General features: G+C 43.9%; 1 protein-coding gene across 9 annotated transcripts in view; it reads right to left on the minus strand.

Moving 5' to 3' along the window:
• Window positions 1-25,839, minus strand: part of KALRN (kalirin RhoGEF kinase) — a 670,515-nt gene that overhangs the window by 55,098 nt on the left and 589,578 nt on the right. For 4 of the 9 annotated variants that reach the window (XM_047099539.1, XM_047099548.1, XM_047099547.1 and 1 more), the window contains 4 exons: window positions 16,026-16,309; window positions 14,727-14,831; window positions 11,160-11,255; window positions 1,471-1,601 (listed from right to left, as the gene is read on the minus strand). In XM_047099539.1, the coding sequence (XP_046955495.1) occupies window positions 1,471-1,601; window positions 11,160-11,255; window positions 14,727-14,831; window positions 16,026-16,309 (616 nt within the window). The remainder of the gene's footprint in view (window positions 1-1,470; window positions 1,602-11,159; window positions 11,256-14,726; window positions 14,832-16,025; window positions 16,310-25,839) is intronic. The other 5 variants (XM_047099553.1, XM_047099550.1, XM_047099551.1 and 2 more) reach the window with 3 other exon arrangements.

Raw genomic sequence — 25,839 nt, forward strand, 5'->3', positions numbered from 1 at the left:
GATGTGGAGAGCTGTAGATTCACGCAAGAGAATAAGAAGAGGGAGAAGAAATGGGTAAAGTGAGTTAAAGAGGCAACAGACTTTTGCCTGTTGGAGCAAAATCAGATAATATCACATCTGGAAGCAGGGAAATGGCTTCCATGACTGCTCGTGGGCCCTTCCAACTGAAGTGACAAGAGCAGTGACAGGCTTTGCCAAGAACCACCTGCTACCCCAAAGGTCTCCTCCCTGACCTGAGTTTTACTTGGCTTGGCAAAGGACTGGAACATTGGCTCCAGCTCTCATCTATGTAAAAACAACCCTAGAAGTGAAAGAGAACCAGCTTTGTGTAAGTCCTAGGAAATTTCCATTTGCAGATTGTATTTTTCTATCTCTATTCCATTCTTGAGGTTCCCCTGAGTACCCATAAAGTTGAGGGGTAAATATGGAACTGAAGAGACACTTGCTCAGCTCCACTGTGAGGTGACAGCCCTGCTCTGAGGCCAGGCCTTGGCTATGACATTTCTACTTCGGTTTCCTAGGAAAGAAAGTTATAAATGTTCACTTGGCCTGTTTCCAGGCAACAGAAGGACCTGGCCTCACTCACTTTTGCTAATCCTCATGTCTGTGACCAGGTTAAAGGGATGAGGAGTCTGAGGGAGAAAACAGACTAATTAGCAACAGGGAGGGACCAGTTCTCTGTGCTTACTATCTCACACACACCAGGCAATGTCCAAGACTCATGAAGCTCTGCTTCCAACATGGAGTCAAACCCTAAATAAGAAAACTAAAGTTTTTGAGGAACTGTGGTTTTGCATTCATGGTATCCGATATCTTCTTGATCAGCCCAAGTAATAGAAGATTGACTTCACATCAGGGTGGATAACTCAAACCTTCCATAATATATGGGTTTTTGTGAAATGGACTGCAATGTGAATTGTATTTGCGCCCCCTCCCCCCAACTATTAAAAAAAGTGAAAAGATTCTCTTGGAGCTAAGTCCACAAATGGATGCAAAATTAAACCTTTAGAGAAGGAGTGGAGCTAGGCCCTGTCTGGCTGGCACAATGGCTCCCTTTTCCTATATACTATGTTCCTTCATTTTGAGAAATGTTTCCTCAGATGAAACTCTTCCAACTTTCTGCCATGGATTCTCTAGTATGGGAGCATAGTAATAGTCCCAGAGTTTCCTAAACTTTGTTGGTTTCCTTTTATCAGTATGTTTTAAATTTCTAACAGACCTTGGTTATAACCACACTTGGTCAGCCATAGCTGCTATCTCCCAGAAAATACCTCAGCCTAAAATTCTTAAAGTCGGTGCCACTACAGTGCCTTGTTCACAAGGCTACACTGCACAGATCTAGGTCACCTTTACTTAGAATGAATGATATCAATGGAAACATAGTGTAATTCTCCCCCAAATTTCTCCGACCTTAGCCCATTGTTCACCATACACATGTGCACCAGGATACAATCTGGAGGAGTCACTTACATCCTGCCCCTCAGGGCCTTGGCTTTCTGTTCTTCTTCCAGGTTTCTAGGAGGTGTGGGTGGGGTCATTCCCTCATTCAGGCAGCCTACAGGGTCTTTCAGGCTTCCCCGGTATGAGCCTCCTTCTAGACTCTGGAAAGAGGAGAAAAATAGCCTTAGAGAACTGTACATTGAAAAGTCATCTGGAAGCCCTCGTGTCCCCCTCCAGCCTAGCAGCAGCTGAGTTGGTCGGTCAGTGGCCAAGGCTGTGTTCACTGAATGTCAGTGAGGTACCAGGAGGCTAGGTACTCCCCTCTTCCAGCAGCAGACAGCCCAGAACTGCCGCCTTCTTGGGCAATCAGGAGGAACTTGGCGTCACGGGCTACCAATTTCCTGCCATAATGAAAATTGTCAAAAGTGACATCTCTGGGTAAGGGCGCCAGAAGTAATGCTAATCAGTTGTAGGACCATCAATTGATGGTCCTTATCCAATTGATAAGGAGAGGGTAGTCATAGGAGAGCTAGTTGGCTAAATCCACATGTGTTAAATTAGCTACATTTTCCCCCCAAGAGCCGATGAGATGTAGACAAGAAGAAAGCAATAGATTTAGCTTTTCCTAAAAATATCTTTGCTAAGGTTATTTACCAAGGGTTTTCTTTCATTTATGAATCCCTTTAATTTCTTTTAATTAAGATGCTGCAGGACTGAGAAACAAAGTAAAGGGATTACTACAGTCCTCTAGCAAGAGTTAAGGGCAAAGGATTCTAACCCCAGATCTCCTAGTCACTGGACGATCTTGAGTGAGACAGCTACAGTTATCCCATGTATGCTTTAGTTTTTTTCAATTTTCAGATCAGATCTCTCCTTTCTACAGACTTCTATGGAATAGACAGAGATAAAAGTTGTAGATCCCTTGAAAAATTAAAAATGTTCACCCTCGTCCTTGGATGGAACTGTTAACAAGAAGGATACTCAAAAATGGGGCCGATCTTAGCATTTTTACAGGTGTCCTTGAAGAAAGATCACACAGTGACGCTTAGCATTTCATTATGGAAACTGGCAGAAGCAATGTGGATAAACAGTAAGACTGGAGATGAAGGTCAAGGTGAGCAACTCCAAAACAAATATGGGAGTCTAGTCCAAACTATCCATACAAGGGGCCTATTTACAACAGCCTCTGAGGCTCAAAGGGAAGGCTTCACTTTGGTAGTCTTTGAAAACATCAGCCCTAAGGTTAAAATCACAAAAATCAAAAAGTGTCCAAAAAGGTAGGAGAAACAAAAGGCTTCAGCATGGTCTTAAACAACCTGCACTTAGAGTATCTGTCCAAATTCTCTCAGCTGCTCTATTTCAATAGGCCAAAGAAAAGTAGGCGAAGTCCAGGGGAATGAAACAAAAAGCAAATGAGGTGCCCAATGGGCCAGTCATTATATGAGAACAGGTGGGGAATATTAAGACTTAAAGCTGAAAATTTTAAATATTTATTTTTATTTTTGAGAGAGAGAGAGAGCATATGTGTGAGCAGAAGAGGAGCAGAGAGAGAGGGAGAGAGAGAATCCCAAGCAGGCTCTGTGCTGTAAGTGCAGAGCCCGACATGGGGCTCTATCTCATGAACCGTGAGATCATGACCTGAGCTGAAATCAAGAGTCGGACGCTTAACTGACTGAGCCACCCAGGTGCCCCTAAAGGTGAAAATTTTCAAGCTGAGAAGAGACGTCAACCTTCTTGCCCCTCACCCCACCCCAAAACCAACAAAGTGTACCAAGGGCCAAGCATGAATTTGTTACCAACAGTAGAAACCAGAATTAAGAAGATAGTGTCTTCAAGTTTGAGAGAGAGAGAGAGAGTTTCTTTTAACTTGACAAGTTATTTTACAGGACAAGTAATCAACCATGGAAGTTATCCCTAGAAGCAGCATAGGCTAAAAATACAGAAAGGTCAAGGAGAGTTTAGAAAAATTTATAGATTCAGGATCTGTAACCAGTTATTAAGGAAATGAGAATGTCTGGTGCTGAGGTCTGACAAACCAGTGGACAGGCAGGCTTTTCGAGACATGTGACATGTCTGCTGGTGCCATCACCAGAGACAGGCTCCCCAGGCAGATGGACCCAGCTGGTGATTGATCTGATTACATGCCTTTTACTTCCCCTCCTCCTTGTCCCATTGTCCTATTACAACCTTTGTTCTGCAGCCTGTTGGCTGGCAGGATGCTGACTGCAAGGCCCGGGGAGACAGGCTTACATCTCTGCCTGCAAGGTTCTCCTGTGCAACATCCCGCTTGGTGTGGGCCATTTTCAACCTTCTGGAATGAAGGACATCTGTGGAGTCCAAAGTGTCACACAGGGAAATATGTTCCATATCCTCCTGCCTGACCTGTTCTATGAGCAAAGAAGCCCAAATTATCTCTGGGGAAAGTCTCTCTGCGAGAGGGTGAGCAGAGCAGAGGCAGTGAGAAAGGAAGAGAGAAATAAAGGGTCTGGCCAAGCTGTAGTCTGGGTAATCTGCCTCAAATAATGGTGTTAGCTATCAGTGCTTATAATTCGAATACGATTCCCTCTGAGACCTGGCTACCTGTGCTACAGGGGATCCTGGGTCCCAGGCAAGGGCAGCTGGGGGTGACCTGCAAGTGCCTGTGCTGCTTCTGGTGGGAAGCAGGCACAGGTCTGATGAGTAGTGGGCTGTGTAGCCACAGGGACGACTTCTGCCTTGTCCGGGGCTCAGCCCACAACAGTCTCAGGAGGCAAAGGAGAAAGTATACAAGGAAGAGAACAACAGAAGTTCCTCTAGCTGGTCCAAGGTCAGGGAACAGAAATGCAAATAGGATTCAAAGCAGTAGATTAAGAAGAGAGGAGAGCTGTCACCACAATAAAAATGAACACATTTCCTGTCTGCTGGATCGTGGATCACACACCCATAAAACCCCCCTCGTCTGGGCTCCTCTAAGCACCCTTTACACATCCCCTGCACAGCATTCATTACACAGAACTGCAATTGATCATTTGTTTGTACTCAGATAAATATTTATTGAACAGCTACTACATGCTGAATATTTGCCAAGCAACTGCAGAAATGAAAATGAGTAAGATTTGGCTTCCTACCTTACCTATCCTGGGTGCTGTTCTAGATGGAAAAGGTATCAAGGAGGATGAAAAGGGGGGTGGGCAGCTCTATGGTGGGGTGGAGAGGGAAGGGAAGGGCTTAATGGAAGAGGCAATGCTTGAAGTGAGTATTGAGAAATAAATACACTGATGGGAGAGCATCCCAGGTGGGAGCAGCACTCTGAGTAAAGGATCAAGCTGTGAACCTTCCCAGGGCAGCCTGGGAAGCTGGAAGCAGCCTGACACAGATGGGATATGGGGTATGAAAGGGCGAGATGTGGGGGCTGGTGGCAAGTGACTGTGTGTTGTGTGAGTTGGGGTGAGTGAGTGCTAGGGAAGGAAGAGGTAAAGGGTGAGGTAGACAACCCTGGGGAAGTGCACAGGGATAAATCATATGTGTAAAGCCTTACGTGTAGCATTAATAAGTAGAGACTGTACTTTCTAAAATGAATGACAAAAGGGTTTTTAATTTTTTTTAAATGTTTATTCAAACAATTTTGAGAGAAGAGAGAGACAGAGTGCGAGCAGGGAGGGGCAGAGAGAGAGGGAGACAGAGGATCCCAAGCAAGCTCTGTGCTGACAGCACAGAGCCCAGTGCAGGACCGGAACCTAGGAACTGTGAAATCATGACCTAAGCCGAAGTCAAGAGTCTGATGCTTAACAGATTGAGCCACCCAGGCGCTCCAGGAAGATCCCTCTTAATATTCCTAAGGGCTTTTCATCTCTTGGGAAAATGTCCCTGATATGACAGTAAGGCAAAAAAGGATTTGTCTGTATTCTGATTAACTACATTATTTTTCAAAGGGTCTAGGAGAAAATGTATCAATATTTAGCACTGAGTATGTCTAGATGATAATTATCAGAGATATAATTTGTGTTTATATTCTTGTTATTATTCCAATTTTTCTTGAATAAGCATATTCTTATTTTATTAGTAAAAAAAAAAGAACTATTAAAAAGTTCTTTTAAAAAAAGAAAGAAAATCTGTCTGATAGTCATGTAGACAGATGTCATACTGAAATCAGGGAGGAAAATATTCTAATAGTCCAGGCAGGAGAGCATTGTGAGCACTAACCCTAGACTGTGAGCTTCATTATGGAAGATTCTATGCTTGATCTCAGAGCTGGCACACAGTAGGACTCCGAGAACTTATTGAATGTACTGTGGGACTCTTGGGGAGTGATCAAAGGTCATCTGATAAAACAGGAAAAGGGTGCTGGTCCAGCACCCGGCAGCACACCAACCTCTTATCAGCCCCACCCTTTTCTAAAAATTTGTATAACATTCTCTGGACAAAAAGTATTAGATCATAGTCATTTCCAGACAAATTAAGGGTGGGGGTGGGGAAGATAACTGTATAGGAGAAAAACTAAAGTCTGGACTTTTCAGGCAAATGACATTTCAGGTTTGTGACTGCCTTAAAATTTTTTTTGGTGGAAATCAAAACTTTTCCATCGAGGGATGCCGGAGGAACCCAGTTCCTGAAAACACACACCTCCACCATGGGTGTGATGCAGCCATTATTTCCTCTTCTCTGGGCTCTGAACTTGGCTAACTAGATTGCCACTGAGAAAGCAGGCTGATTCACCTAATAGAGAGCAAAGCACACACACAGATGCGGCCTGGCCCTAGACATGTTTCTCGGCCCACATGGCTGGCCTCGGGAGGTGAATGCTATCAAAGTAGGAGAGTCAGAGGGCAGGAAGTCTTGCGGAAGCAGGTAGACACATTCTAGGATGCCAGGCTACCAGGCAGACTGAACAGGAGCTCAATCCCGGGCAGCCCCTCCCCCAAAGGCAGGGGATTATCAGTCAAGGGGCCATTGGTACTTTCCCAAGCCCAATAAACTATTGTGACATGCCACCTGAGGACAAGGGCTCAGGGAGGAGGCTTGATCTTTCATCTCAGGCAGGTTGTGAAATCCTGTGGCTGTTTAGAGACCCAAGTTCAAAGACACATTTTCACATGGCCAGGAAGCTCTTGTTCCTCAAGCTTGAGGGATAAAACCAAGTCATATAGATTGTTAAGCTATCACGCTGCAACTTTCATCCAACCAGCAATCTACTGGCTGACACATTCTATGTTCCCATGACTCGAACAGGGCTGTGGGAGATAAGGGATGACACTGTTCCCTTTCCCTGCCATTCAGAGTACAGATGAGGTGGCTAAGAGCTAACATTTGTAGGATGCTTACTTATCATTTTACAAAGCGCATTCACACCTACTCAATCATCATGGTATCTCTTTTGAGCTAAGATTCAGGTGGACAGAATCCTCACTGCTGATAAAGGAGATAAAGAGAGGCCCCAGTAGACTAAGTAACTTGCCCAAGGCTACACAGTAAAGTAGCAGAGGCAGGACTACCAGCTAGATCTCTGATTCCTTACACACCCACCACTGCCACCACCAGTCCACACATCTAGGAAAAGCTTTATTAAAAATCACACAGGGAGGGGCACCTGGCTGGCTCAGTCAGTAGAGCATGTATGTGACTCTTGGTCTCAGGGTCATCAGTTTGAGCCCTATGTTAGGGGTATAGGTTACTTAAAAAAGTAAAAACAAAGATCACACAGGGAAAGAAGGGGGGAGTCCTTGTACCTGGCTTGGAGTTAGAGACTATACCTTAATACAAAATGTGGAAAAAAATGCGTTAGCTCTATTTGGGGACAGGTGGGTGGGCGTCTTCTGCTGGTAAATAAAAGCAGTGATTAAAGACCAGGGCTGGCAAAGAAGAACTCCAGTGGCCATTAATGTCCAGAGGGACTTGCCAAAGGAGGTTGTGGGGGAGCTTCAAGGGCTTTATCTGCATTGCAGGTGAGCTAGAGGACACCTACCCTTGCTTCCTACCAGCCGCTCAGCGGAGATGGTACCTCTGGGGCAGCCGCCTCAGTGCAGCCATGACCATGTGACCATAAAGCCCCAAGGACGGCTCTGGGACTCAGAGACACAAGGGATCTCAGGACTTTTGGGTGGAGCAGAGTTTGGTGCTACCTCTGGAGCAACCGAAAAAGAAAGCAGAAAGAATCCAAGCCCTAGATATAAAAGTCCAAGTATACTAGATGCTCCTGTAAAATTTCCAGCCTGTACACTGGAAAGGAACTTACTAGCTCATGCTATACTGAACTAAGATAACTTCTACCCACAGGTCTAGGCTCCACCCTCTGGAGCAACAAAGAGTGACACCAACTCTTCTTTCCCACAGCAGTCCTCAATTATGTCAGGATAGCTCTCATGAGCCTTCTCTCTCCTAACTTCTCCCCATACTTAACCCAGTGTCTTCAACTTTCCTTCAAAGGATACGGACCACATGGTACTGGTTACCTCCTCTGGGGCCCTTTCACTGAGTTCAAGAACACTTCAGAATGCAGCATTCAGAGCCTGATACATGACTCCCACACTACTCATGACCGGTATGGGCTAAAGAACTTTGACTACAATGGAGCTATTACTTTCCTTGATTGTACACTGTACTTTCGTTAACCTAGCCTATGACCACACAAGCTATTTTGGTAGCAGTCACATTGTTGAACTTACAGTCAAATAAAAACTCCAGAACTTTCATAGGTTCTGGATCCTACCCTCTTTTTAAAAAAATTTTAAATATTAATTCATTTTTTGAGAGAGACAGAGCACAGGCAGGGGGAGGGGCAGAGAGAGAGAGAGAGAGACCCAGAATCTGAAGCAGGCTCCAGGTTCCGAGCTGTCATCACAGAGCCTGACGTGGGGCTCAAACTCACGAACCGCAAAATCATGACCTGAGCTGAAGTCAGACCCTTAACCTGCTGAGCCACCCAGGCGCTCCTAGATCCTACCCTCTTTTAAGCTAAAGAGCTAATGAGGAATAAAAATACAAGTCTCAGAAGTAAGAATGCAACTCAGGATTTCCAAATGTGGCAGGGGAAACAACCACCCACCGTTGCTTCACTGCTATCCCACAGTGGATGCATACTAGGATGGGAAGAAAGAGAAAGCAGAGGAGAGGGCAAAGGAGAGGGCAAAATTTTGGTGAGAAGATTCTGAGAAACCAAATTACCGTTCCCTCATTCCTCTCCATGATATGGGCTTGGTTTCACATGTTTGGCCAAAGAAATCTCTCTAATTCTGGGTTCACCGCAGGTCCTCAAGAAGTAATTATTGGTGGAGGAGGAAGTTAAAGTTCTTCTTATGGGAAACGCACCACAAAAAAACCACTCGTCTCACAGACATTTGCTGAAAGCCTGTTACGGGGCTGATCGACTCCACCCTATGCCCCGTCTCTTCTGGGAGACTTGCTCTTATGGGGCTTCTCAATATCTGCACTTACCTGTTTAACACCAGACACGGCAACTACATAACCAGAGGTCTGCAGGGATTCCCAACAGTGCTAAGGTGAGCACAAAGAGCAGGATACAGGTAATCCAAAATATAGGAAAATATAACCTTTTGGAAACAAGTGTGTACTGATGAAACTGTGAGTGTGAAAGATTCCTGTGTGTTAATGGAGGAGAAGAAAATGTCCTAAATGACCGACCATCTAGCTGGGTATGGAAGCTGTGAAGATGAAGGCAATGAAGAGATTAAGACACTTCAACAAATAACCCAACGGAACTATCTAAGAGCTGTCCCCGGCAGCAGGTGGCTTACATAGTAATTGCCATGGGGCTGCAGAGGAAATCTGGCCTGGGCTGGTCAGGGAAGCCCTTTTGGAGAGATGAGATTCCAGTGGGGCCTTGAAGGACTGTTATGCTTTAGAAAGCAAGAACGAGTGGGGGAACATTACAGAGAAGTAGGGTGGTGGTATGAACAGAAACTTGGAGAGAGGAAAGCCAAGTGCATGTTTGGGGACAGTGAGGGAAACAATTCGGTTGGAGCAGAGTTCATCAACCAGAATAAATAAGTGGGTGTAGGCCGGCTACCAAACATTAGAATACAGGATAAGTGTGAACTTTATCTATATTTATCTTTTATCTTTGATTGTATACGTCTACCAATAGGCACAATTTTGGTCATGCGTTGCCAAAACATGTAACCTATTTATAAATTACATTTCTGGACTGCTGTGTTATCCTTATGTGTGTAATAAAATATACCCCAAATAATTTTTAAATGAGATGAAGAGATTCTGAAATTGTCTTCCTGTATACCTCAGTAAAGTGTCTCATGTACCTAAAGGCACTTCTCCCATTGGAGAGGACTGCTCATGTAGGCAAGAGGGAGGCAGTGAGCCTTCATTGAGGAGGGGGGGTAATTGCAGTAGAAGACCCACCAGGAGACTGAGGCCCCAGGGGTGGGGGGAGGCTGACTGGGGCAGGGGAAGATCAAACAACAAGTACTGCGATAGTCCAGGCATGAGGTCAGGGCTCAGGCTCAGGTGGTAAAAGGGGAAAAAAAATGTAATGGTATTTGGAGAACGAGGAGGGTGTGTGAGGAAAGGAGAGCAAGTGGGCAGTGGGCAGAGAGGCGAGCTTTAAGAAGCCAATGCAGTGCCCACGAGAGCGCTGAAATCCCACCAGCGAGGCAGGGAGGGTGGTGGGGAAAATGGACAACTTTCAAGAGCTGGACACAGCTACTAAAGACATCAGCTGAACTACTCTAAGTTAGGAAGGACAACTTAGAAGGAGAAGAAGAAAGTCATGTGTTGAATTTCATGGGTACTCTCTAAGCTGCGAGATTTGAAAAGTGAGATACTATAATCAGAATTATTATCAGGCAGTGTCATCGGCACAGCATCTATCATTTTCCTCTAATTCCTGGGCCAAGGGGAGAAGGGTGCAAATGGTGCCGATTAGCAGGACTGCCTGACAGAAGTCAGTCATTATCCTAATGAGAGTTGCAGGAAACACCAAACCTGGATGAGAGTGAAGGCAATGAAAATGCTTCAAATTGTCATCCTTTAGGGGTACGGGTCAGTGTACCAACATGGAGTAGAGGAACAGCATTATCCAAACACGAGCTCTTTCACCATCGTGGTGCCAAAACCTACAGCAGCCAGACCCAGAACCCTTCTCTGCAGTGGTCCGATTGGCCCTTGAGACAGTCACAAGCTAGGCTAGTGTTCAGTGGCAGAAGTTTGGTTTGCCCCCATGAATGGAGTATGCACCAACACCCCTGATCTCTTGTGCCCAGGCATCCATACCCTTTTGCCCATTCCCCTTTATAATTAGCAATCTTGCAGACTCTGCAAGCTAGAAAATTGTCTGGGGTCCCCGAATAAAATTACCTGGTGCTTTCAAAGATCCAATCCATGTTCTGTGTCTCAGCAGCCAAGTTAGCTTCAGGGCTAACCAGACATACATCAGTCACTGTCCAAATGCCGCGTCCCTGTAGGCCAGTGGACTGGTCTCACAGGAAGGCTATTTTGTCTTGGATACTTTTTTCCTTTCATCAATGCCATAATCCCCAAAGGGCCTGTTAATTGCCTATGCCCATTCCAAAACCAAAAACCAAAAACCAAAAACCAAAAAACAAAAACAGGCTTTGGGGCAAAGGTTTTTAGAAACACTCATCAGCCAGAAACAGTCCTATAGGAGGAATGGGGATAGGCGCAAAGGAGGACACGGCACATAGATGCCAGGCCCTGGGAGCCGCATGGAGGTAACACACACGCAGAACTGCCTCCAGGACCCCACTTACCAGCTTGCTTTTGACCAATTGTTCTATTGCACTGACAAGGTCTGCAGCAGAAGGTACTTCAGTGGAAGCCTGCCGGGCTGCTAGCAAAGAGGAGGACTGCAAGACATTGAGCAGCAAAGGAAAAGCAGATTAGCAAGGAATGAGGAATAGCAATTAGGAAGCAAAACAGCAAGTCCAAAGCTCAAGACAAGCAAGGGAAGCAAAGCTTTATGTTTAGAGGGAAGAGATCACAGAGGGAGATAGAAGGCAGTGTGGGTATGGGGACAGGCCTGCCTGTCCCCTTGTCAGGAGTTCTGGCCAGCAGCAAAGCAGGCATGGGACTAGGCTCTCCTTAGGCAGGCTTCTGGAGCAGCTGAGGGCAGGGTTTGCTGAGTTCCTGGGGGGCCAAATGTAAGGGCTGTACCCACTGTCAGCAACAGGAGAGAGGGACAGACAGAATTTTGGCTGTTAAAGGGCTGCCCATTGCCGTTCCAGGGTATGAAAGGAGTCCATAAACCTAGCCTCAAATGTATCCAAAGAAATTGTTTTTGCTTTAGCCAAATACAGATTTAAAATATAGATCTTCAGTGTGTATCAAACAAAAATTCAAGGGCAGAGCACTTAAAGACCAGGAAGCTAGAAACCCCCTCTCCACTCACATGTGTGCACATGCATTCACACACACACACACACACACACGCGCGCGCGCGCGCACATACACACACACACACACACACATACACACACACACACACACACACACACACACACAGAGCTGCTTCTGGTAAGGCCCCTAACTGGAACACCAGGATGTAATAAATGATTTTACCAAGGAGTTCTGTGTGTCTTGCTGAAGTGACCAAGGACTATCCTGTTCACAGTAAAGGAGGTTCAAGCCAAGGGCCTACTGCCCATCCCCCTGTATCAGCAATAGGGACTGGTCTATGTGGCTGTTTCGTCATTGGTTTGGGGAATCCTGCTCATGGAGGGACAGTGGTTTTTGTCTTTCTTCTCCTACTTGAGAAGAAACTGGGGAGAAATGGTTAGCCCTGCATGCATGTATGAGCTTTCCCCCCCCGGCAGAGCAAAGCAGAAGGCAAAACAGAGGGCCCGGGACACATACTCCTTCAGCGTCTGACACTGATCACTGCAAGGGTAAAAAGCTAACTGTTCCGGCCACGGTCTGGCTTCAAGTTTGTCCCTTAAGTCAGGGGGAAGAGTTTCAAAAAGGAAGCTACTTGTTGTCTAATTTAAAAGTTAGTTTAGGTCTTTGCTTTGGAGATGGGGTAAAAAGAAAAAAGCCAAATAAATGTAATTAAGGAGATAGAACAACACTCTTTTTCCTCTTCTGGAGAGTGCAGGAAAGGAGGTTAAGTTTGTTTGGAAATCCAAGCTATCAAATTTTTGATTTAGTAATCCTACCCCTGGGAACTTATTCCAAGGACAGACGTCAAAAGAACAAATGCTGTATGTACAAAATGATCTGTAGCAGTGTTATCTAGGAGAGCAAAAACTGAAAACACCCCAGGATATCCCAAAACAGGCTGGTCAAGCAAATTATGGCACATCAAATAAGTGACACTGTCCCCAGCTATTAAAATCACACTTACGAAGGTAAAATCAACACAATTTTAGAAAAATACTAAGGAAAGCATTGAACATAAGATGTGCATATTAAAATGGTAAAAATAAAACACACATGTATATGAACAGTTATTAGAAGGAAACATGGAGAATCAAGGTGATCAGGTAACATTACAATAGGTAGACTTAAAAATTCCTCATAGACTGTTGTAAAAATTACTTAGTAAGTTCAACTCCATTTGCTAGAAGTTCTGAGGCTTAGCAAATATTTCAGAGAAACAAATTTCTGGGAATCAAACAAGCAGGACTGAGGAGGGCTAATGTGTCTGCCCTCTTTCCGGATAACAAAAAGCCTACACGAATGTTTGGGGTAAGTCTGCATTTTCAGTTAAAGATTATCCAGAAACAACATAACATCCTCTTTCCCAAAACAAGCTGTGTTTGAGGGAATTTGAGGGAGAAGGTTCGTGACCTTTACTTATCTTACGCAAGCTGGCACCTCCGTGTGGAGGGCTGTGCTGTGTGGGGTGGCAGATACAGTCACATGAGCTCCCCACTCCCCACATATGCTGTCACTGTTTGTGGAACATTTTACAAGGATAGGCCTCTGGGAACGCAGCAGGTTGGTTCTCATTCTGATCTCAGTGTGAAGCACGGGCATTTCTGCCCCTGGGAATCTAGGATGGGCATCACGCCATGCTTCCTGACACTTTTCCTTCCAAAAGTTAAGAGTCAGGGACACCAACGTCACCTTAGGAGGGGCCACACAACTGTGCACCTCTCATGATTGAGTCCACAGAGGGGGGCATCTCAGTCATCTCAGTCATCATCCTGTCCCTAGAATCTGTCCCTCTAGCGTGGCACCCAGGAAGACCTCAATTAATGTCTGTGGGTTAATAATGACCCAAATGCAAAGCAGAGGGAATTAAAACAAGAATGGGGACATCACCAGAAATGCTGAAGCATCGGCCAACAGTACTTTCTGAATTGTATCCCAGGTGATGTTGTCAAGATGTGTTCCCTGCCCAGGCTGGGCTCACCACCTTAGGGGAGGCTGTGCTACTACAAGGCAGGGCAGTAGACAATACAAGGAGACCCCGGAGGGATGGCTAGGCCACCACCACCACCACCACCACCACGACCACAAACCACTCTGAAAAGAATATGTAAAGCACTATTGAAACCTGAAACCACCACTCCAACCTGTGAAACCCAACAGGATAGCAACACTAAGAGAAGGCAGGAAAAACCCAGTGAGGTGAAAGCATGGTTTGCAAGCAAGATGAGTGACAGAGCACGCAGTTAGAGCAGCCCACGTCTCGGCCAGCATGCTTGGAAGCATATCCAAGCCGAGCCTCTGCTCTAGAGCCATCGGGGCGATCGCTCTGCGACTAGAGCCCTTGGAGACATCCACACTTCGGACACCTGTGAGCCTATGCATGCTGGTGACTCAGGGAATTCTGTAACACCAGGAATGTGGCAGCCTGCACCTTAGGCTCTCCTGCCTTTGCCGGCAGCCTCCCCTCAGCAGCGCCTCCATCCCTCACGCGGTACTTGCGGAATTTTCATACCACCGGGGCTTACTGGAAGTTACCATTATTTGGATTTTAGAGTTGAGTATAGGGAAAAACAATCAACCAAAACAGAGGTCAGAAGTCAGGTGCAACAAAGTGATCATGGCCTGGAACCACCTCAGACTCCTTTTGAGACAAACAGTTTCTTTTGGGATCTATAGCTTCCAAAGACAGAGTCATTACCCTTCATCAACAGGAGGAGAGACCAGACAGATTCCCACTTCTGCATGCCCCTACCCTGCCCAGAATGAAATCAGACCTCCAGGGCTGGGGGCGGGGACACCTACCGAATACAGAGGGAACCTACATCACCATGGATTCGGAGAGATAACAAGGAAGAGAGAGTATTACTACCCCCACCGCACACACACAACAAAATCGCCATGTATTACACATTGTTCTTTCAGATCAGAAAGTAAGGAAATCCTACCATCTCGTCCTGCGTAGGGTCATTGTCAAAGATCTTCATAGGTGGAGGGAGGGGGGTGTGTGACTCTTCATCTGGCTCATCTTCACCCCATCCTTTCTTGTTCTTCTAGAACAAAAGAGCAGTATTAGTCATACAGTCATATGTATTATACAGTTAAAGATATCAATGGTTCAGGACTTAGAATTTTTAAAAAAGCAACATGTAAGATCTCCTTTCTCAATACATCCCTATTTTTTCAGCCTCACTGCCCTCCTCTGTGGAATGGGTACACCTTCTTATCTCAAAGGACAGTGAGGTTCAAATAGGGACACACACACACACACACACACACACACACACACACACACACGAGAAACATCTACCTCATTGATTAGCCAGGAAAAGAAAAAGCTAAGAGTGGTCAGAGAGAGCCTAACTTTTTAAGCTTTTGAAGGACTATTAAACCACAATCTGAATATCACCAGGCTCTACTGTCATTCTCAGAAGGAGAAAGGGCAGATAGCATGAAATTACAAAGAGAGTCTGGTTACACAGAGGGAAGAATTGCTTAGCCACATCAGGGACTAGAGTGGGTTTGCCAGAAAAAAAAAAAATAGCTCTCATTCCCCCAACTAAAACATACCCACTGTATTTTAATTACAGAATCTCAGCTCTGAAAGGGACTTCAGAGGTCACCTGGTCTGACCTCTGGGCTAACACAGGGACCTCTCCGACTGCTTTGTGAGGTCATGTGGTATCCCCACCCCTTCTAGCACAGGTGTCCATTTGCTTTCATGACAGCCTACCTCATCACTGGTTGACCCCCATTAAAGTCACTCTTTGAGCTGAAACCTTGCCTTCTGTAAACCTTCACCTGTTACTCATAATTCTCCCGTCTGGAGCAACATGGAGTTGTCCACTCCCTTTCATATGTGGCACTGCTCTGGATACTTGAAAACAGCTATAATCTCTCAGCTTTTATTCTTATTCTCAACTAGCAGGTTTTGATGTAGTCCTTAGTAGAGGTAGGGGATTAGGTGACCAGATGACTCCCTTTAGGCCCACGCCCCTATCTCCAAATCTGGCAAGATGTTGGCTATCTGCTGGAAATTCTATGTGCCAGTCTCTGAATTGGTCACACATCAGACTGGCAAGGTCTTGTTAGTACAAAAGCTCAGATCACTTGGGTTCAAGAACACAAACTCCTGGGGACTAGAGACTGGCTGGTTTACAGAACCCACGGAAGCCTCACAAGGTTCCAGGAAGGATGTATGTCAGAAGCCCCCTCCTGAGGGAGGCTCCAGGGCCACGTGGAAGTACCTCATCGGCACTGTCTCCCTGAGGGGTCGTCTCATCCCCAGGCTTGGGAGATCCCAGGTCGAAGCTCTTCCGGCCATCTCGTACTTTCTTCTGCTTCTTGATATTTCCATCTGCTTTCCCGCTGTTGAGCCGGCGCACGGGGCTCGTCAGCCACTTCTTAAGGGTGTTAGTGGAACGCTTGGGACCGGGGGAGCTGTGGATGGAGTTCAGGGAGGGCTGAGACTGCAGGTTGGCCACTGACTCAGACTTGCCTCCGTTTTCACTTGAGGAATGGGAGTATGCATCTGAGGAGAAAGAACAGACAGACATGGCCATGTCAGAGGCGGTTAAGGGAGGTGGCTGGCCTGGGAGTAAGACAACTCCATCCTCAGGAAGCTAGGATACAAGGCAGAATGTCAAGGCCAGCTGCAGACCCTGGTCAAGGCAACCCTCTCTAGAGGGTAGTAACAGCTGACAATCAATTTTTAATGTGCAAGGCACTGCTCCAGGTTCTGTGGATATAGGAGTGAAGAGAAGACAAAGAATCCTACCTTCATTGAAACAAAATTAAAATCCTAAGCAAGAATCACCAACCAAAAACAATGTCATGGAGCACCTATTAGGTAGTGTATTTTAAAGACGTATAAGACGTCGGTTTTATTTTCAAAGACCTCTTATCTAGCTACACACACACACACACACACACACACACACACACACACACACAGTGTGTGAAAGAAGAGTGAAAGAACAAGACGGAGCATGTAAAATAAAGACAAATTCACAAAGTGGTATGTGATTAATTGCCACAGGGCTGGTATGGACTTCAGGCGATAAGCTAGCAGAGTTCAGAGGAAGGTCAGATCAGTGTAGGCGGGATTGGTCTGAATTGGCTTAACGAAGGGGAGAAGGAATTTCAAAAGGGGGAGACAGCAGGAACAAAAGCACAGAGGTACGAATATTGAAAAGTAAGTGAACACAGCCCAAATAAGTAGATCCTCTGAATGAAATAAAGATTTGATGGAGAAGGAGAAACTGGATAAAAGTATTAGTGAGGTCATTTAATAATCAAATAGTGTGTGACCTTTACTATGAGACACAATAAAAGGGTTTATAAAGGACACACTAAAAAGGGTTTTTTTGTTTGTTAATTCATCTGGTAACTATAGACAGCATAGCCCTGGGAAGGAGGAGTCAGAGTCCAGACGGCCACACTGGGGCTGTGCACAGGGGTGCAGAGGAATGAATGTGAGGCCCTCCAAAGCAAGAAGTGTCTGGATGACAAATCAAAGACAACTCACCTCTCTGCATGCTGCTGCTTCTCACTGCAAAAATGGTCTTGGGAGAATACCTGACCCACTCTGCCTTGACCCCTGATGGGCCTACCGCCCCGGTGGTGCCAGTTCGCATACTGATATTTAAACCAAACACATGACTAGGTATAGAAACAAATGACTGAAGTGGTTTTTTATACCTACTCCTCTCAAAGACGGAATCATCTTTTCCTATAACGACTTCATCCTAGACCCAGCCTGGAGGACAATCTGGCTTTAGAGGCCTTCTGGCCTAGACGTAGCCGACAGAGAAGAAACAAAATCCCATAAGAAGGTGAATGAATCCTTTTTGCCAATAGAAAGCTGCCTCCAGCTTCTACAACTGGCTGACCTTGAGGGCTGCAAGCTCAGGATCTTGACCCTGCAGGGATCTTCTTCAACGCTGCTAGAGTTTTGTGTGTACTTTGGAAAACAACACCTGAGCGTTTGCATCTAGTAGCACAAAAATTGAGGTCCTAAAGTCCCCTGGTATAAAGGATAATATACAGGATTGCTCTGCTCAGGGTACATTTGGGATCCGCTGACTTGGTTGGCGTCCCTTTAAGGACGAAGTTGTAATCTTATCTCAGGGAATTCCTTGCTGGCTGTGGTCCTGGGTATGTTGACATTATTTCTGAAGTGTTTGGTATGGCTCAAACTCCTGTTCTCAGAAGCCTGAATGATAAACATCTCCCCAGGGCTGGTAGTGGAACCAGGCCTTTCTGTTATCTTTCTGCTGATAAGCTGCAAAAGCTTTTCATTCACCAGACCCCTGTGATAGCACATGGCTCTATGAAACCAAGCCTTCAAAAACTTAATCAGCACATACTGTGTCAGCAGAACTAGAGGCCCAATCACATTAACCGTGCCTTGTGTTACTAGGCAGGGTAGGCAGCTCTCCAGGTTCCCTGTTCCATCGCAAAGCATAGCATGACTTCGAGATTCATAAATGCAAATCTTGATGGACTGTCCTTCCCCACTGTCCTGTGGCTCTGCCTTGGTGCATTCTGTACAAATGCTCACAGGAGTCCAGGTTAACAATCAAGTGTACTCTCACTTTCGTTGTTTCAAGTTTACTCTGTGTAAACAATTAGGGCCATTCAATCACAGCCCACATACAAGAGAAGTCACGTGTCGGAAGCAATCCATAATTCACTGTTAGGGTCCTGAATGGAGACAGGACTGTTTCTAAATTACTTTGTTTCTTGTTTGTTCCTGTTTTTATTTTCTGGTTTTGATATCATTGACATATAACATGGTATTAGTCCAAAGCGTACATCAATGACTTGATACTTGTATCTGTTGTGAAATGATCACAATAAGTCTAGTTAACATCCATCATCTCATATACTTACCTTTGTGTGTGTGTGTGTGTGTGTGTGTGTGTGTGTGATGAGAATTTTTACTAAATTACTTTGAATGCATGATTATAAAGAATGTGGCACGGGCGCCTGGGTGGTTCAGTTGGTTAAGCATGAGACTTCAGCTCAGGTCATGATCTCATAGCTCCTGACTTCAAGTCCTACATTGTGTTCTCTGCTGACAGCTCAGAGCCTGGAACCTATTTTGGATCCTGTGTCTCCCTCTCTCTCTGCCCCTCCCCCGTTCACTTTCTGTCTCTCTCTTTCTCTCTCAAAAATAAATAAACATGTAAAAAATTTTAAAAAAGAATGTGGCACGATTTACAAAATTTGTACTTACTTTATTACGGCTTTAAAGAATAATTGGCACGCTATGTTCACCCCATCTTTGGAAGATGTCTACAATTAGCAGACAATGGAGATTTTATTCTAGTACCTTTCCAGGCACAAAAGTTAAGTGACTGATTTGTAACAGCTGCAACAACAAGACTGTTATTGAACCATTCCAAGCTAAGGGAGGTGCTATTTATTAGGATTCTGGTCATAGGAAACGGAAAATCAGAGTTTTTCAGGAAACCAAGGCTCATAGTTGGTTAAGTGGCAGACAGGCAAGACTTAAATCCTGATCTGACTCCACTGCACGTATATTCATCTTATTCCTACATCTGTATTCACTCCATGTATCCCTTTAGCCTCTATAATGATTGTAAAAGGAACATCAAGCTGCTATGTCTATTTAACATTTCAAACATACATTTATACATGATTTATACAAGTTATACAATTGCAATGCTGAAAACTGTCTAATTTTACAGATAAAGCAATGAAGGTTTAAATATGAGAAATCCACGGTCGCAAATGAGTTGATCACAAAGCTAGGACCAGAAGTCAGGCATCTCTACATCTGCCCCAGGACTCTGAACCAGTGCTTCCTCTCCGGCCCTGCGGCATAGAAGGGGTCTGTAAGGCTAATATCTGGTTTTAAGTCACAAGGAAAACAAATGTGTCCCTGGGCATTGTACGTAATCAAGTTCCCCAGATGTTCCAGTATGTTCAACTTAGCTTTCTGGATCAGAAAAAAAGTCACATTCTGAGGCTGATTTTACTATGAGACATTTTTAAGATAGATAAAAATGTAGAAAAAATGTAACATCCAGGTACCCACCATCTAGGTATGATAAATGTAAATATGTTTTGCCATATTTCCTTCAGCTTTTTTAAAAAAGAAAATACTGTGTATACAGTTGAAGCTTTTAAATTTTTTTCCACCCGTTCACAGTCACACCCACCACTTTCCCTTCCCTTCTCAAGTTGGTGTGCATCTTTCCCGTCCATGTAGTTAGCCATTTACTTTGTATGGGAATCCAGTGTTCTTTATATTATCCTAATATGTCATTTTTCAACATACTCATTAATTCAAAATTATCTGAGATTTATCCATGTTCAGTCATGTAGATCTAGTTCATTGATTTTAGTTGTTGAATAATATTCTTTCACAGGACATATTGTGGAGCTTGTAACACATTTTCCTAATGATGGATACTGAGGATGTTCACACACGCACATTCATTTTAAGCAGTCCGGTACAGGTCTCTGTAGATTTGTGAGAATTCCTCCAGGGCAGTGCTTTCCAAACTACTCGTGGTCAGGGAGTCAAGGATCTACTTTTCTTATTTCCAATCTGTTTCAGACCAATACTTTTATAAAATACAAAATCATACTCTTTGATGTGGTGGAAGTGTCAGATTGCTATAAAAGCTTCTAAATGCTTATTCCCATTTTCTGTACTTACCTCCCTGTGGACTGGAAACAAAGGGCTGACAAACCTTTACCACGTACAGATCATACACTGAGGAGAACACACCTTGCTCTCAACTTTACAGCATCCAGAGCATGTATGTCAAGGTGGACTGGCTGGGCTTTAGAGAAGACACCTCACCACCTTCACTAGGTACTGCCAGATTGCACCCTGATTTACTCCCACCAACACTGCACGGAACCTCTCATCTTCTGGAAATCATCAACAAAATGAAAAGGCAATCTACCAAGTGGGAGAAAAATTTACTAATCGTGTATCTGATGAGAGGTTAATATCCAAAATATATAAAGGACTCATAGAACTCAATGATTAAACAATCTGATCAAACAATAATCAAACAATCTGATTAAAAAATGGGCAGATGATCTGAATAGACCTTTTTCCAAACGGGACCTACAGATGGTCAGCAGGTACATGAAAAGATGCTCAACATCACTCATTATCAGAGAAATGCAAATCAAAACCACAATGAGATGCTACCTCACACCTGTTACAATGGTTATTACCAAAAAGATAAGAGATAATGAGTGTTGGGTGAGAATGTAGAGAAAAGAAACTCTTGTGCACTGTTGGTGGGAATGCAAACTAGTGCAGCCACTCTGGAAAACAGTATGGAGGTTCTTCAAAAAATTAAAAACAGAACTACCCTATGACCCAGAAATTCCACTTCTGGGTATTTATCTGAAAGAAATGAAAATACTCACAAAGATATTAAAACTCCTGTATTAACTGCAGCAGTATTCAAAATACCCAAGACATAGAGGCAAACTAAGTGTCCATCAGAGGACGAATAGATTAAAAAAAAAAAATGTGTAAATGTACCGGGCTCCTGGGTGGCTCAGTCGGTTGAGCATCCAACTCTTGATTTTAGCTCAGGTCATGATCCCAGGGTTGTGGAATTGAGCCCCGTATTGGGCTCCGTGCTGAGCATGAAGCCTGCTTGGGATTCCCTCCTTCCCTCCCTCTCCCTCTCTCCCCACCCCCCTTTGCCCCTCCCCCACTCTCTCTTAAATAAATAAGTAAATAAATAAATAAATAACAAGAAAATGTGATAAATGTATATACATTGCAATATTATTTAGCCACAAAAAGTAAAGTGGATGAACCTTGAGGGCATTATGCTAAATGAAATAAGTCAGACAGAGAAAGACAAAGACCATATGACCTCACTTAATATGAGGAATCTAAGTAAAAAACCAAACAAACTTCAAACTCACAGATACAGAGAACATATTGTTGGTTGCTAGAGCTGGGGAAGGAGGGTACACAAAATGGGTGAAGGTTCAAAAGATACAAACTTCCAGTATAAAATAAATAAGTCATAGGGATATAATGTACAGCATGGTGACCATACTGAATAATGCTGTATTATATATTTGCAAGTTGCTGAGAGAATAAATCTTAAAAGTTCTCATCACAGGGAAAGAAAAAAAACCCTTTTATGTGTGATGATGGATGCTAGGTAGACTGATTGTGGTGATCATTTCACGATACAAATACTGAATCATGATGTTGTACACCTGCAACTAATATAATGTTATATGTCAATTAGATCTTGATTTTTTTTTTAAAAAGAAAGGAAAAAAAGAAAAGAATTCTTATCTTCCTGCATTCCCCTTGATGCTTCATTATGTACACTAGCATACAATTTTCCTCTGGAAAAATTAAATGTCTCCTTCCTACCCAAAAGCACATAGTTTAAGGAAACAAATTGAGATTAAAGTAGAATGTCTCAAGAAGTAATGAAAAGGTAAAAACCAGTGCCTCTAGGTTGGTAGGAAATGCATCTTATAATTGGTATCTTAGCCACAAACTGGGGAAATAGAAAACTTGTCAGGGCAATCCCTGAGGTTGAAGGTCCAACTTTTCACAGGCTCTGAGTGGGATAGCTTAGCTGATTGGTCATGGGAATATAAAGATACTAATGAAATCAAGAGAATCTAAATAAATAAACCGACAACCGATGCTTATCCTTCAGACTTGCACACTATTTGTTATCCCTACTTCCTTCAAATCCCAAGCCACCTCTCTGAACCATCTGATTTCCTCCTTAACACCTGACAGAAGACAGGCTGCATGGTCACACAACACATTCCAAAGCTTAGCCGATGACTAGAGAATTCTTGACCTCAACACTCATCTCCTAATGATCTTTTGTTGAAGTTGATGAAAAGAGAAACTCTGCTCGTATAATGTTCCTGCCTTGCTTGTATGACCTAAGAACAACCCACTGGTGCCTCGTCATTGGATTGCAACAAAGAGATGAGTTGGCCTCTGGCCCTTCTATGCCACTAACTAGGGGGCAGACACTGGGACAGATTAGACAGGATGCACTCAAAGCCTGGCTCCACCACTGGCCAGCTGTGTGACTCTGTTCCATTTACTTAAGCTCTCTGTATCTCAGTTTCCTCATCAGTGACTGAAGATAATATTAGTATCTACCCTATAGGGTTGCCATTAAGATTAAGGAGTTAATGTTTGTAAAGTGTTTAGAACACTTTAAACCCATAGAAGCATGACAGAAGTTAAATAAAAATTAATAAAACCATAAAAAGCTCCCCTAAGTCCATGACTGTGAGTTTATTCTCTATGTTCCTTCATTCTATCTCATGGTCTTCTAAAGCTTAGACTAGATGATTTAAGGCCATTTTTACCCTTAAAGATTCATGCCTCCTGAAAGCAAAGAAACACTTAATGCTACCAGCTGCCATTCTGTGTCATTTTCCCCTCTTCACTTCAGGGAACCACTGTTGTCTGAGAATAAGGTGGCCATATCCTTGGGCTATGTGGCCATAGTTGCCCCCCTTTCCCACTATTTGGAAGTTTAAGCAGCACAGGTTATTATTTCCTGGAAGTGACATATGCCTCCTTTTATAGGGTGTCTCTTAGAATGGGAGCTTCAGATGGATTTTAGGGCCAATTGAACAACTCTTGATATTAGGGTCTCAAATACCATCGTGGGGTTAGAATAAACATGTTAGTGTTATCGGTTTAAGCCTTTGGACAAGGACTCCACGATTTCATCACAGCAGCATGTTTCTAAGCGGTACAGGAGATGAGGGCTGTCTGCTTGATGTGAAGAGGAAAAGTGGAACGAAACCCATGAAAGCAGGCACAACTGAACACGTCCTAACAAATCCATTGTCTAGGTCAAACATGGCCCTTCCTTACTTGGATAGACCTTCATTAGCTACCAAAATAGAAGATAATTGTGTACAAAAGGATAGTAACTGAATATACTAGAAATGTGGTGGGGCACCTGGATGGCTCAGTTGGTTAGACGTCTGGCTCTTGATTTCAGCTCAGGTCATAAGCTCATGGTTCGTGAGTTCGGGCCCCATGTTGGGCTCTGTGCTGCCTGCTTGGGCTTCTCTCTCTCCCTCTCTCTCTGCCCCTCCCTCCCCTCAAAATAAATAAATAAGCTTAAAAAAAAAAGAAATGTGCTATATTTAATACAGCCATTTATAAATTCAGTTTCCTTTTTAAAAAGTTTCAACTCATATTTATTTCACTTTTATGTTACACCTTAAAAAAAAAGCTTCTTCTACCGTTTATGGTCTGGTATAAAATTTGTAAAACTATTCTGAAAGCAGAATACATTTTGCACAAGCCATCACAGAATGCAAATGTAAGACATGTCAAAGGACTATGGCTGCCTCCATAGTACTGCATCCACTATTTCATTATTTTATGATTTTATTCAATCATAAAATACTGATTCATCAGCCTTCTTCGCACTGACCTCAAAGTAAGCTAAAAATAAAGGATTGAACCTCCTAGACAAAATGAAAAGAGAGTCCTATTACTTTTGAGGGGTTAGTATCCCCAAAGTCCAGGAACACTGTCCTCTAAAGGCCTAGGGTAGGCCTGCAGAGAGCATACGCATGTGTAAGGTCACCAAACCTTTCAGTGGACTGTGAGCACCTTGGGTGTGTAACCAACCCACTAAGCTGGCCAGCTGTTTTCTATACTGGCTTGAGGGATGCAAATGAAGAATGAACAACTCATTTTCAGTCCATTCTGCTGCAGTTCAGTGATGGTACTCAACCATATCCCAAAGGCTGGCTTTTTTTTTTTTAACATATTGTATTATGCAATTGCTAAAAGATATGAAGTCTAGTTGTTCTATATCAATCATACCTGTTTTATCTAGATGGTCAATGAGTCTACAAATGTCCCTCTGGCATTTATAATACTCTACTGGAAGCTTTGATTCCAATGGCTGAAATTGGAAGAAAACGCAGACTCCTAAAATCCACCAGATATTTACAGAAGAGCCCTTTAACCCCCTGCTCTTCTGTCTTACTTGATTTCCAATGATACAGGAATAATTATAAACTCATCCTTATTGCTTTCTGTGGCTTGAGCTATATAAGGCAAACGCATTTCATTACATCTGTTTGCAGTGATTAGATACCCAAACACTCCTGTTTTCTTTGGCTTTGCTATAAATAATTTACTTAATATAAAAATTATAGAAGTATCATATATACATTTTTCTCACACTGGAAATTGCACATCTAGAGAAGGGGATGATGGGAAGGTCAAGGATAAAAATTCTTTGGGTAATAAATACATAAATCCAATTGTTTGTAAGCATGGAAACACAAAATCTACAGTAAATAGTAATATATCCCTCATGGCATAAGATGATGGCTCTGACAGGTCTTTTAGTGGAATGCTTTGAAAGCCAAACTCCTGGGTGCATATTTAGCTGAGGTCCTAAGGCTATGCATCACCAGTTCCTGGAATGGCTGGCTTCCCAGCAAACCATTGCTTGGCCATTTGGTTGGCCATTTGGTTGGACTACTTGGTGCCAGAGGATGAAGAAAGCTACAGGCTACAGTGACAATAACAGGACACGGGAAAGGGGGAGAATCAGTCTGGTCCACAAACATTGTTTTGTTTCTTTAATGTTTATTTATTTAGAGATAGAGTGTACACACGAGAGAGAGAGACAAGAGACAGAGAGAGAGAAAGAGAGGGAGAATGAGAGAGTGCCCACGCAGGGGGAGAGGCGGAGAGAGAGGAGAGAGAGAATCCCAAGCAGGCTCTGTGCTGTCAGCACAGAGCCCGACTTGGGGCTTGATCTCATGTACTGTGAGATCATGACCTGAGCCCAAATCAATGGATGGATGCTTAACAAGACTGAGCCACCCAGGAGCACCCACAAGCAGTTTCTTAACACTAGAAAACTTGTAGCCCTTGCAATTTGCCCCTACCACAACTTGCGACTAAACTTGGCAAACACTTCTTGGCTCCGGATACTCCTTCTCCCATCTCTTCCACAATAGTCAAGTCTCAAATGCACAGTGCAAGCCCCTGCCTCCTGCTTGTTACAC

Source organism: Lynx rufus, unplaced genomic scaffold, assembly GCF_022079265.1.
Source record: "Lynx rufus isolate CCGP_SWC_20201006 ecotype Redwood Valley unplaced genomic scaffold, mLynRuf1.p SCAF_5, whole genome shotgun sequence".
In the NCBI taxonomy this organism is placed as follows: Eukaryota; Metazoa; Chordata; class Mammalia; order Carnivora; family Felidae; genus Lynx; species Lynx rufus.